This window comes from Patella vulgata, chromosome 2 (genome assembly GCF_932274485.2).
Source record: "Patella vulgata chromosome 2, xgPatVulg1.2, whole genome shotgun sequence".
NCBI classification, from domain to species: domain Eukaryota; kingdom Metazoa; phylum Mollusca; class Gastropoda; family Patellidae; genus Patella; species Patella vulgata.
Genome location: NC_065880.2, coordinates 71,252,833 through 71,267,164, shown reverse-complemented (window position 1 = coordinate 71,267,164; position 14,332 = coordinate 71,252,833). Strand labels below are relative to the sequence as shown.

At 35.6% G+C, this 14,332-nt stretch overlaps 1 protein-coding gene across 1 annotated transcript in view; it reads left to right on the top strand.

Annotated features, from left to right (window-relative positions):
• LOC126810602 (neuronal acetylcholine receptor subunit alpha-2) overlaps positions 1-14,332 on the top strand; it is a 44,944-nt gene that overhangs the window by 13,639 nt on the left and 16,973 nt on the right. Inside the window, exon 2 of the mRNA XM_050535765.1 lies at positions 6,548-6,953. Within this exon, the coding sequence (XP_050391722.1) occupies positions 6,899-6,953 (55 nt within the window). The 5' untranslated portion in view covers positions 6,548-6,898. The remainder of the gene's footprint in view (positions 1-6,547; positions 6,954-14,332) is intronic.

Sequence of the window (14,332 nt, the reverse complement as noted above, 5' to 3'; positions counted from 1 at the left end):
TACCACCCTAACGACTAGACGATGTTCTTTGCCAGAAAATTCTCTCTGTCCTAATTGACAAAGGGAAACCATGCTTAAAAATCCAAAAGAACTTTCTCGAACAAATTAAAACATTTTTGACCCAGATCAAGGAGTGCGACATTTTAAAACTTGAAATTGTTATGTCCAAAATGAAATACAGTGGCAAGTAAATTGCATTTTTACATTCCTAAATGGTACCTTTTTAAAAAAAAATAAAATAAAAGTTGGTCTGAATCAGTTTAAAAAAAGGATATTAAGATATTGAGTATATTTGTTATTTATGAACCAACAGTCGTAAACTATTAATCTAATATACCGGTTCAAATGGTACAATTCGTACTGGGGAAATGAAATAAGATTTATAATGCTACAAGCTGATTAGCCATCCTTTTGAGTTTTATCTAAGAATTACTTCATTTGAAGAGCATCAGATTACTGACATTCGAGGAGATTAGAGTATTCCGGGTCTTCACTAATTTTATTAAATTAAGCTTGGTGTGTTTTTTATGAATGAAAAAAATGTAACTTGTTTTCTTTTACACAATAAAACTATTGATTGAATATGATTCTTACATTAAATCTAATGTGATTGTCTGAGATTTTCTATCTTCATATTGGAACTGATTTTAAGGAATATGTTGATACACATTAACTCTTTTATCATTATTTAAAGATACTTAGCTATTAGCCAGATAACTAGGTTTTTATTTAAAATACGTGAGGAGGGGGGGGGGGAGGTAAGAGCGCCCTCGAAAAACTCATCATCGCAGATTGATGGGGCCCATTGATTTTCTTGTTTAATTTGATGGAAAGGCACGATGTCGTTTTTGGGGTCCACTTCGACGCTGAAAATTCTGAATTTTGGCATAGTTTCTTATATATATTTTGATGTCTTTCTTTTAATTTAGTTTTTATATTAGCTGGGAACTGTATTTACCTATATTTTATTATATATATATATATATAATGGGCCCCATCAATCTGCGATTAAATTTAATTGCTTTTATCTTTAGAGAGAGCTCGTAAGTGTCTGTTGGGTATATTCGGGCCCAAATCGTAACAATATGAATAAATCTGTTAAAAATATAACCTTTATCACGCTCACAAGGTTTTCGGAAAAGGGGGCATAAATCTGGATCGGCAGGTCCGATGCACCCCGAAATAAAACTCATCTGAGATCTTTTGATCCTTAACACATATGTTAACATGCATCTGAATCGGACAACAATTGTGGCCTCAGCGTAAAAAGCAGGGGACGTAACTTCGGCCCGGAAGGTCCGATTCGCACCAAAATCAAACTCACCCGAGATCTGTTGATCCTTAATTAAGTTTCATTTGAATCAGACAACAAATATTGCCTCTGGAGGGTTCACAAACTTTGTACATATTTTACATTTTGTGTATAGGGGGGGGGGGGGGGCTGAAGCACACCAAAATCGAACTCATCCATATTTCAAGTTTCATCTAAAGCGAACAAAAAGTGTGGCCTCTAGTGGGTAACAGGTGATATGTTTGAACAATTTTTAAAATAAAAGATAAATTGCGTCCTCTAGAGGGTTCACAGGCTAAAAAAGTGTTTTGTTTTGCACAACTAGGGGCAATAACCCATCATGTTACAGTGCCATTATCGAAAGGAACTGAGATCTTTTTGATATGAATCTATATTTCAAGTTTCGTCAAAATCGGATAAATTTGAACAGACGTCCGGACAGGGGCAACGACATAATACGTCCACCTGAAAATGTGGACGTATAAAAGGTCAATGTTGAACGGGTGGATAAATTGTCCACGTTTCTGAAACATTATTTGCTGGCCTTTCTCATGTTAGGAAAGTGCTTTATGACGTCGATAACCACATAGAGAATCTGATAATTTAATTAATATTTTTCTGATATTTGGTGGTTTTAGCCAGATTTCAAGCTCGAGGTGCCCCCCCCCCCCCCAGGCATTGGGCGATTAAGCTTAACCTTGGAATTTATTATCTACTCAACTAATGGAACAAGGAAATAGTTAGCCAGCCGTTGTCTTACTCACTGAGCCACTATAACTCCACTACGTATATACGTATATTACATTGTTTCTGTAGTTCCAGTAATGACTGTCACTTTGACATACCACTCAAAATTTCTTATTGATCTTGCAAAATTTATGAGGAGGAAACACGAATTATTTCGGCAAGCAGCCAGTTGTAACAAAAAGTTACATACTTGATGAAGTCATTAAACAGGTACTTGCTAAAAGGCTCGCCACTCTTTCCAACAGAAAAGCGTTTTAAAATGCCGACGGGTAGTCGTTAAAAATTTCCAGACGCTGTAATAACAGTCGATGTGCATATTATAACACTTCGTACACAACACTTGCCTTCAAATACTCTAGTAGAGAAACTCCACAAATATTAATTCTAAAATAATTCCTGAATTATTAAAGATAAAGTAGAATTAATTTGATACACTAGCAAGCTACCCGTTTCTTAAGGTGCTTTAAAGGGAAATAACACTCTTGTTGGCTTGACAGCTCCAGAAAATAAAAAATAGCCTTATTCTAAGTACTAGATGTGTTAGTGTCCTACCTGTTGTGTAAATTATCCATTAAATCCTATTTTACTTGTTCAAAGGCTTCAAAAATATTTTTAAATCCAAGTCACATTTGAAAAGCTTTACGTTAGGCTTTTCAAATTATTTAGTTGAATTTTTCCAATTTTTTAAATTAGGTGTGTTAAGATGAAATTTGTATCATCAATTAATTGGAATATTGTAAAATAGTACAATTTGTTGACCAGAATAAATCCTGAAATTCAAATATGGCTGAAGCCAATAAGGATAACTCGTGTTTTCCTTTTTTTATCGCGCCACTTCTTGATTCCTCAAATCATTCTGAAAGGACCAGCCGTAGCAAGGATCTCTGTGTTAAAATTATATTTGGAATGGGTTTAACAAGTTCTGTCACGTGTACACCAACATTGTCCTTTAAATTACGTAACAATAAATGCAAATCTGGCGATCATATCATGCTGGTCCGAAATTGTCAAGCAAGGTGCACAGGCGTTTAATTTATACAGTTACCCCCCCCCCCCTCAACACCCTTCGGTGAAATCAGGGACTACCCCCTTAATTGGATATTTGGCGGGAATGACATACTTTAGATGAGACTCATTTTGTTTTCTATTGTCTAGTCGTGATAAATTGTCCTTTAAATTACGTAACAGTAAATGCAGTTCTGACGATCATATCATGTTGGTCCGAAATTGTCGTAAAAGGTGCATAGGCGTTTAATTTATTCAGTTACAGCCCCCCCCCCCCCAACCCCCATCTGGTGAAATTGGGGATTACCCCCTTAATTGGATATTTGGCGGGAATGGCACCCTTTAGATCAGACACATTTTGTTTTCTATTGTCTAGTTGTGATAAATTATGTATTAAGACCATGTAAATTGAAAGTTTTCAGTTAAATTATGGGACAGATGGATCTTCTTTGTAACACCTTTTATTTACTGATTCATCCATATTGAACGTGGCGCTCATTGGTCTAATTATCACTAGACTAGTTATGTTATTTCGGGGTTTAAAATGTTAACAGCGTGTACACATTAGCCCAGTAGGGTTACAACTGAATATTAAGGCCACCTGCACGAGAATATTAAGACTACGAGATGTAAACAGGGCTAACCCTAACCCTTCACATAACCCTAAGCTTAAGTCTATCCCTAATCCCACAATCTCGTCGACAATCACCTGGCCTAATCCTATTTACATCTCACGACCTTGGCGAAATCTGCAGTTAACCTTAATACTTAGACCTGACCAAGAAGTAGTATCCTTGTGTGGTGGCCTACAGACCGACAATAAATTGAAAATGAAACGAGCAAAATGATCGAATTTAAATCTGATTGGGCATCTGTTCGTCCGAGTTTATAAGATAGAAGTTCTCGATGTATGTGAAAAAAGGCCCTTTTAGTCATAGAAAACAAAATACTCTAACTCAGGGGTCCACAAACTTTTCAGCCCGAGAGTCACACAGCTTAATTTGCACATAAAATGCCCATATAAAAGTTGTATGTACTGAAAGCCAGTGTTTACTTACAGCAATTTAATACAAGCCTATTCATAATTAATTGAGACATTCCAACTGATAACTAGAAATACAAATCTCCCCTAAAAACGACTTAGCCAATTATCAAAAACACTCTCAATCCCCGCCAAACGAATGCGTATTAAAAATGTATATCCCTTTGTTACCATATACATAGGATCGTCCGGGGGATACTACCTTAAAGGGACAGAAAAAACAGCTAACACCACAAGGCAAGAATCATAATTTATTAATGAGCCATTTGATGTAGTTTGCAATCAGAAAGAGATGTGATAATATTACTAACGAATAATTGATTACCTGTGTATAACCGAAAACAACATTATACAGTTATATTAACAGTCCTACGTTTGAGAATACACTTTTGAAAGAAACGTAACATCCAGATAAACAAACTAAGTGAAGCCTGACTCGAGACTGGATGCGTACGTCATCAAACGGATACATTCAATTGATATGGTAGTTTTCTGATGAATTTCAATGTCAATACTTTGTATCATTGTCGGCCTAACCACGTGGGGTTTCTCCGAGACGCCCAGTCCCCCCCCCCCCAACTGTCACACCCTACGTGTGCAAGTGAATTATTGAAATAAAATTGTACCATTATGTTAGTTTCGAAATTACATAGTATAGGTTGAGTGGATGCTACCGGTTGTAGTAAAAGGTCGCGTTAGAGGTCGTACGAACGGTCTTTGACCTATGACGTCAGACATTGATTAATCAATCAGCGTTGACGTTTCTAGTGGTTTGCCTACAGTTCCGTGCATCGCACGCCAAGAAGCCGTCGTAACAGATGGTTCCATTGGCCAAACAGAACACAGGTTATATAACAACTCTTCCAGATCCTAGTGTAGTACAGACAAATAAAACGAAATTTTGAACTATAAAAAACGAAACGAAATAGGATCTGTGTTTTAATCAGATTTAAATTTGAAATCAAATTCCTTCAGTTCAGAAATTTTGAATCATAAATATAACACCATTCCCTTGTGTTAATACGTAGAAGAATCCAAGACAAGTTTCGTAAAGTAATAAGAGAATTGTTTAACTAGAACCTTGAATTTAGATAAGCTCATTAAACCAGTGAAGGAAGTAGAATGATGAGAATCAATGACCGTCTTAGTATCAGTTAATTATTCTGTTAACAATGGTGGCCGTGTACTTGTATTTATACGATTTTTGTATACACTCGGGTCACATTATAATTACTACTAGTCAGTAATTGGTGATAGATTAACACCATTACTGTTCACTGAAATTACCATTGACATCTATTATATACGACCACATAAGCTGACAAAATATCTAAACCACTTCATTTCAACACAGGCGAACAGCACAGCGATGGCTTTTTTAACCTGATAACGTTTTGGTCAAACTATTCTTTAATTGATAGGAACAGAAACGAATTCGTTGCAGAGACAAAGAGGCAACCTGTACGCAATAATATCTGTTAAAAGTCTTTGTTCTTAATCATCGACAATCAATACCGGATCTATAAGGTGGGGGGGGGGCGTGTATGACAAATGTCCGGGGCCCACACATTTAGGAATCTCGATATTTTGGGATGCGTACACAATCAAAGGTTCCATTGAGTCAATTGCCAAAAATAATCATAAGAGTGTACCAAATCGAAAGTATTTCGCCCGCACCGAACCTTGCGCTTTTTTTTTTTTATCTTAATTCGGCTCCCTCCCGCAATTGATTTGTGTTGCCCCCCACCCATACACACACACAAGGTTGAACCGACCCTGTCGACAATGCTGGAAAATGTTTATTTTTATCAATCGTTTTTAAGTGATGGTAAAATTGTAAGAAGCAACGTATCGATATATGTAGTATAAAATCTACAAAAAAACAAAAAACACCCAAAACATCAAAAGAAAGGGGTAAGCTGGCATAGAATGATCCCGGTTTCAACAATGTTGACTATACCCTTACTACCCTTGGTGAGGGCGTATACATAAGTGTCATAGTACATCGTGAACGAATGATTGATTGAAATGTGGATTTAACTTCCTACTTTCCTGCACCAAATTACTCCACGAACTATACTAATCACAGTTGATAACAATTTCATGTAATAGGCCAACTTCCGGCGATCTTAATACAATTATAACTGCCCTATTCTTACCTAGATACAGACTCGCCGTTTTGGTTTCATTGCTTAACATCATTGAAAAAACATATTTCGGTGTTTAAGATAAATGTGTGCTTTAATATATCATTTACGTTGTCAACGCGTGTATTTTTAAATGTGTGGATCTATCTTATATTAATCAGGGATACAATAACCGAACAGTTGTTATTAAAAATACCTTTAACCATTTGTTGCGTTCTGATCAATCAATAAATTATTATAGCTTTTGCAACTGTTGTTTTGTCTTGGTTTGTATCATATATTCTCTTATATGACGTTTTATCTTTTTGTTTTCAGAACTACACAGGCATTATGATCAACTTGTTAATATGCGTGTTCAGTGTAATCATCTGAAATGGTGAACATAAATTATACAAGATATTTAAGCAGTTCTCGAGGGATGGCAGTGAATAGACCTACTCGACTATTCTATTCAACTGAAGAGAATAAACAAACCTAGATTCAAACGGTTGTTAAGGGATAGAAATAGAACTGCTTGTCTCTACTACGTCAGTCTACCGGAGAATGAACAACTTATATACTTGTTTAGGAGTTGAATAGACCTTTCTTGTAATTGCATATTTCAAGATGCAATGTTAGACTTGAAATAGAATAATTCCTTCATCCTGCCATCTTCTAAATATCAAAATGGATGAGAATTTAGGAGCAATTGTAACAGTAACACTTATCATTTTGGCATTAGGTAAGTTTAGTTTTCTAAATTATATAAACATATTTTCAAAGTTTGTTTATTTACTCGAAAAACTGAAATTGGTTTGGCAAAACTGGCTTCATTTTGGTGAAGTTTTCACATTTCGCCAGCTGTTATTTAAACTGTTATCGACAAATCTTATTCTCCAAATCGAAGTATGTTTGTTTCGAGCTAGATATCAAAGTCGTAATTCATCTTTCAAGTAATAACACTGTTACTGTCTGAAATTTACATATAATGTCAATGTCAATTCAATCTACCAAGAACAGGATTAGGTTCGTCTGGGCGATAATTGATGATATTTATATAAACAGATCATAAAGATTTAAATTTAGATTCAAGGTATAGTCGTTCGGATGGGACAAAAACCGACGTCCCGTGTACACATTGGCGTGCACGTAAAATAACCCTTGACAGTCGGAATTCGAATTAAGAGTAGGTCGTAGTGCCGCTGTCCGGGAAAAATTTGACTCATAGAACACTATATGGCGTATGTCCGTCTTCCTTAGCCAGCAGGAGCAGAATAGTAAGACGTTAAATCTCGGACAGCGGACACAAGGGTTCTTTTACGTGCACGCCAATGTGTACGCGGTTCAGACTCTTGTTCCCTTCGACATCATTGTCAATGGGAACCCACCCCGGAATGGTCTCGACGAACACCAAAATCAAACGCTGGACCCGCCGGTTAGCGAGCCATCGTCTTACTCACTGAGCCACCACGGGTTGCTTTAATTTCAAATGCCAAAAGATCTTTAATTTTACATTACATGTATTACCAATATGTATTCGGATGAGCAACCTTTCTGTAAGCGACCAACATTTGAAAGCGTCAATGATGTATCTGGGTATAAGAATTATGGGATTGGATCTTTTGTCATCGATGATATGTATATGCGTATTGCAATTAAGGAATTGGGTCTTTTGTCATCGCTATCAGTGAACTAGACGTCTGTTTATAGCGATCGTGTTCTGATCTATAAGTATTGACAAGTATCCTGGTAGATAATAACAAATTAGACCAGAGACCCAGACAATACAGAAGTATTCCTGTTACACAAAATTACTTGGTATAAGAAAACCTATTGTTTAATTTCTTCCTCGTCGCTAGCCACTCGCAATAATTCTACAAACGACAAAGGACAATGAGTAACCTCCCTTGAGGACATGCCTCGGACACAGTTCTAAAAGATATGATTGGGAAGTATCTTAGAGCCCGTATGCAGGATTATTTTATAGATTCTATTGATGTATAAGATCATATAAAGGCTTGCCAAACTTTTACAATTTTTATCAAACTATTCCCCGTCTGCTTGTGTTAATGACAGTTGAACACCCCGAGGAATGGTTGCTGACCGTAACCATATGGTAATAAACAGCAAACGTGGACTATGTCGCGGGATTTGGACTTATTAATGTATAAAATATTAATAATAAACCAAAACAAACATCATTTGGGTTAATCTATGGGGGAGACACGTTTTCAAATTATCCGCCCTTGATGATTGTTCTATTTGTATCGACCAGTCCCATACATCGTTAATTGCAAAGGAAGTTGGCAAAGGGAAGTAGCTCTCATCGAACAAGGTTAGCAGTTAGCTTAAATGAGAGAAGTCCATAATTATTCTAATTGCGAATTTATTAAAAAAAAAGTAGATATCATATTACATTAATGAAGACCGGACGTTTATATCTATGTAGGGTCAAGAGTTTTATTGAGAATCGTTCGTTCGCTTCCGGAGTTTTACGTCCACGTGATATCGTAGACACGTTATTGTGAATCAAATTGCCAAGTATAAGTTCAATAATAATAAACATAACAGAATGAAACATTTGAGACAAAGAACGAATAGTAATAATAATAATAATAACAAAAGTCAAACTTATAGATGTTATACATATTTGAAATCAGCGAAACATACTAGAGATTTTGATAATACAATTAATTAGTAATGAATAAGAAATATATACATTATTTACATAAATCATTCAGTAAATGGACTTGAATATGGTTATCTACCCTTATAAAAATTGAAGGCAAAACGGCTGGTTTGTAAACTTTTTTTTGATTGGCTCGTAGACCTTATCTACAATCAAGGCCAGGACAGGGTATAGTGGAGTAGAACGGAATGAGAACACTGGGGATACCGAGGATGTAAGTTACCTGCGATATATTTTTGCCATAGAGTTATTAAGGATACATTATGGGAGATAAGATAACGAGTTGGCAGTTCTCACTATAATAGTTAAAAACTAGATGATGTAAAGGCAATTTGCTGAAAATTTCAGACAAATTGATCCATTATGAACCGAGAATTAAACGATTGACATTTTGGCCTAGCCTCGATCATCATGACTAAAGTCTGTACGATAAAAAACATAGTCTCGATCATCCATTTCATGATTAAATTATGAATGGAAGTCGAGCAGCAAATGAAATCATAATCCAGTAAATATCGCAGGCTAGCGATACCATCGAGGGTTGATTATGGTCTTGATAAGTTAATTAATGTCTATCTAAATTTCAGGCCTAAAGAAAGACCTGCAATAGGCAAATTTACCTCTTGCATAATGCATGTTTAAGCAATAAGTTACCTGCGATATATTTTTGCCATAGATTTATTTTAATAAATGTATAAAGATTTTCACTATTTTGTTTTTTGATTTACAATCTTTATTAACAATAACCATATGTAATATACTTCAATAGGAATAAATACTGATAGTTTACATACAAACATAATAATACATCAGATACAACATTGCAGAAATATAAATTCATTATGGCAGTTAATATGTTAATAAATAATTTCGGTGTTATTAATTCATAGTTTGAAAATAGTATTATAGGAATTGTAATATTCTATTAATAAATCTATGTAACTCTCTGGATTTATAAATATTAGGCTTCCTTAATAAAATGAATAAAGATAATTAGATATAATGACAATTACTTAGCGTTTATTATAGCTTCTCAAGTCTTCACCAGACAATAAACATGATAGATCTTATGCTACTTAACTGACTGAAACATTTTGTTTTATTAAGTTCAGATAATTATTTTAGTTCTTAGTACGGTACTAGTATTCATGAATGATACTCGTGGGTCCTAATCGTAAACTTTGTGGACACTTAATCCAATTGATAGAAAGTCGTAAGTATATCCCCTAAGACCCACATTTAAACACGAAAATACTTTATATACCCACTTTGTGTAAAAGTTAGTGCCCTTTACGCGACCAGCCAATAAACTTCTAAACGTCAATTTACAAATTGAAAATTCTCCGAGCTCTTTAAAAGTATTCCTTCGCCCTTTTGATGTACTGTTTCCATACAACCCTCGCACCAGCACAGACAGATCTTTAGTTCGAGTTAAAAGCCTGGGGCTTGTTTCACGAAATTTTAACTAAGATAAAATCCAAATTTTAGTAATTTGATTGGATAATATTAGATTGATTTTAGTGCTTAGCCGATCAGAATTGAAGTATTTTCTAAAACAGGCCCCTGATTTCTATTTGAGATTAACGACTTTAATAAATTTGCTGTTAATTATTATAAAAAGTATATAACTCCTCTGTATTTGACTTTTTTGTAATATTTCTTGTTTGCTATATTTAGAGAGAGCCAGGAGGGTAACTGCCCCAATCAAACATTCTATTAAATGATCACCCTTCAAATTCAATTTCCTATCTCTCCTATTTTTATACTCTCAGGAGGATTATTCAATTAAAAAAATCAGCAGATTCTATCGAAAAGTTGAAATGGCTGATGATCCTATTGTGGTGGCGTAAAAGCTTATGTGTTGGCTTTTAACTAGGTTCATACACGAGGGAAATGATGTCAGTTTATGATGAAAAGCCACAATAAAATTCATAAAATCATTTCATTTGTAAGCGACAACTTTAGGATATGAAAATGGTCCCTGCGGTAACGAACTAACTAGTAAAAGCAAAGAGCGATTCCTTTTAAAATAGAATCTACGCTGTCTCCTTTATTCCCCAGTGAAGCTTTATATGGGAGCATATCCTGGTTATTCAAATAGGTTAGATTTAATAAACAGCCCAGCTATGTTATCAGTGTCGAGTTATATCGACTTTATCGATCGATATCAATATGTTACCTGTATCGATCCAGCACTAAAGCATACCGACAAGTAATAGAATAAATTTGTATTCGTTTGTTGTCAATATAATAGTTATGTTATGATGGATGCTCTGAAAAACACCTCATTAAGTATCATTTAATCGCAATTCCACTCGATATAGTTCCGCTTCCATAACTCCCGATACAAAATATACATGTAATAAAGAATCCTGCAATAAGCCCATTAATTCCAGACTTCTTTGGCACCAAGCGCAAGACATATAAGAGATGTATTAACTCCTCTAGTAACGAGAACATCATTTGTAGGGTTACATTTAACAATTTCTGATAAGTTTTCATGTTTTATTGGAAATAACCTGTCATAAGTCAAACCTTAAATGAAATAAGTAGTGGATAAGAAATAACAAGTTCTTTGATTCTGATAACAGTTTAATCTGTATTTATAATGATTCCGAGTCATTATTCCCAGATTGAATTTAAGACATTTATTCCTATCTGGCACTGGTTGAATTCTACAAAAAAAAACCAAAAAAACTTGATGTGTTTTATGATATGTTTAATAGATGATTTTTCTTAAGTTATTTATATAGAATTTGTTTTTATAGAAATGAATTGAACAGGGGTTTAACATCCTGCTTGTCTGTGCCAACCGGGGTAATGGAAACGGGCATACCCAAAGCAGTGTGCTATGAGGGAAATTTTCGTCTCAAATATTTATATGAGAGAGAGAGAGAGAGAGAGAGAGAGAGAGGGAGAGAGTTTAACGTCCGCTCGACACAAACGGGACTAAGACATCATATGGTTAATCAATTTTATTTCAATAATTCGCTTCCGCTTCCGGACGACCCGAAGAAAACCCACGAGGTTGGACAGGCGATCCTACTCCTTGTCACGTACAACCGGGGAAACGAAACCACGCCAGTTGTGACGCACAACGCACACGCGCTGACCATTCGGCCATCCACCCCACTATATTTATATGGATGTTTTGTTCAAATACAATAAAATGGGGTTAAGAAAAAAGAGTAATGGCAACGAAAAATGCTTCTCGACCCACTACTACCAATAACATTGTCCATAACTACCTAAAAAATAAACAGATCAAACGCCGTATTAATCGGTCACGAATTTAGGTGAAATATGGATGCAAGTTGGAGTGTTTTCAGATAAAGTTAATCGTCAACATCTGCCAATAAGCTAAAGATCACAAAACCGTTTTTAGACGAGACATTTTAACCGAGATCCATTCGCACCCTCCGAGGAAATACGTTTATCGACTTGGTATCGCGACAGGTTTCGACATTCCATCAAATTTCCTGACAGGTTAATTTAAAATAATAACCCACAGTAATGTACAGACTAAAACAAATACCCAATATACTTGTCAGTATTTCATGGGACATTTATATCTATTGCGTGTCAGATCTTTACTTCTCTCAGATCGGATTAAACCATCGTAAAGCCTCTGTCGACAAAGAATGGGTTTAAAATCTCCATTGACAAGTCTATCAATAGCTATGAAAGTCTGAAACATTTGAGTAAATTACTATTTGGGATTAGGTAATTGTTTCCAATAAAACTTCACGATACCTAGGCTACATAGTGCAAAAAAAGTAAAAAAAAAAGAAAAAAAAGATTAAAGCAATCGATCGGTAAGACGTTTGGTGTGTTTTGTTGTCTTTTAAACCCATGCTTGAGCTTAAAAGTCCTTTGTTTACCGTTTATAAAAGTCCTTTGTTTACCGTTTATAAAAGTCATTTGTTTACCGTTTATATACCCGTGTTTACCTAATCATGAACGGAAATCCTTTATATTATTCTCTATCTTAAAGTAGTATAGGAGCGGGTGCGGGAGTGGATGGGTTTTACGCCCACTCGACACAAACTGTGTCATTTCGGGACTAACATACGGTACAATGATATTATCTGTCTTTAAGTAGTGTAGTGGGTGGGGTCAACGTTCACTCGACACAAACCGCATTATTTAGGGACTACCATAACACAATTCGCTTGCCCGTAGCGTTCTTAAACAGTGGGAATAAATAGGAATACCCGGAGAAAACCGAAGAGGTTGGGCAGGCTACCCTATACTCCTCGTCACTTTCCAACTTGACATGGTCACTTGACGCAATGGCAGATCTCATGACCTAAAGCGAACGCATTAGACCACTCGATCGCCAAGGTGTATATACAATATATTACAAAAGCTGAGGAAACTTTTTAATTACTTAAGGAGTGCTTTTGAAAGTGTGGACGTTCTTCAACCGGTACATGGGGCAAGGTGGCTCAGTGATAAGATGCGGGTTTACTAATTAGGATGTCACAGGTTCGATCCCGGTATTGATCGAGAAAGCTCCTCGGATTTTCCGGCGTATCTTCTAACTGTCAATGTCCCTTGAAAATCCAGAGGAACTTTCTTAGCTAACACTGAGAGCATATCCCCATCTTATACGACACCGATCACGGCCCATCACTAATTCAAGCTATAGTTCCAGATTTCGCAAGCCGAAGTTACTCGGTTCGGATAATCTGACACGAATCAAAATGCCACAAAGATTACAAAGTTAGCGATGTAGAAAATCACCCGATGTTTTGTCTGGCAGTAAACCTAATGTAATAAACCAAATGATCAAAGAAAACATTGCATTCGGATGATTTAACAACAGAGAATCTTCCTCTGTCTCATCAATGTAAATTATTCCTAAAACCGGATTATTGTTTCATTCTAGTAACACATTGTTTTATGTAATTAAATAGTGATAGATTCTTCTGTTATGAAATAACACTGTCTGGTTTACCTGTTAGATTGTTATATAATGTAGGCCTAATTTAATACAGAACTGAGAGACATCTAGAAAGGAGATATGAAGTGTAAACAGGTTATTGCTGTCACCAGTTTTTAAACACAGGTCATGACATTTTTTTCTTGTGCACTGAATTTCTTAATTAAATAATCAAGGGTATTTCAACTTTTAAAACTGTATTAAAGATACATTCTTTTGAATTTTGTGCTAGACAAAGGCCCTTGACGCATTTTACCAGCCACTTTCTGACCTATTTATGGTTATCAATGGAGATTTTTTTAGATTTGAAATATAATTTAGTTTCGCCGAACACGGGATTGTACAGTCGGGAACTGTGGTGACTCGATGAGTAAAGTACGAAAGCCCAGAAGGCTCATTCCAAATTCCAAATGCGAAATTCCAAATTCCAAATGCGAAATTCTAAACTCATGTCTTACCAATCAAATGAATCAAATAGCAAATTGGC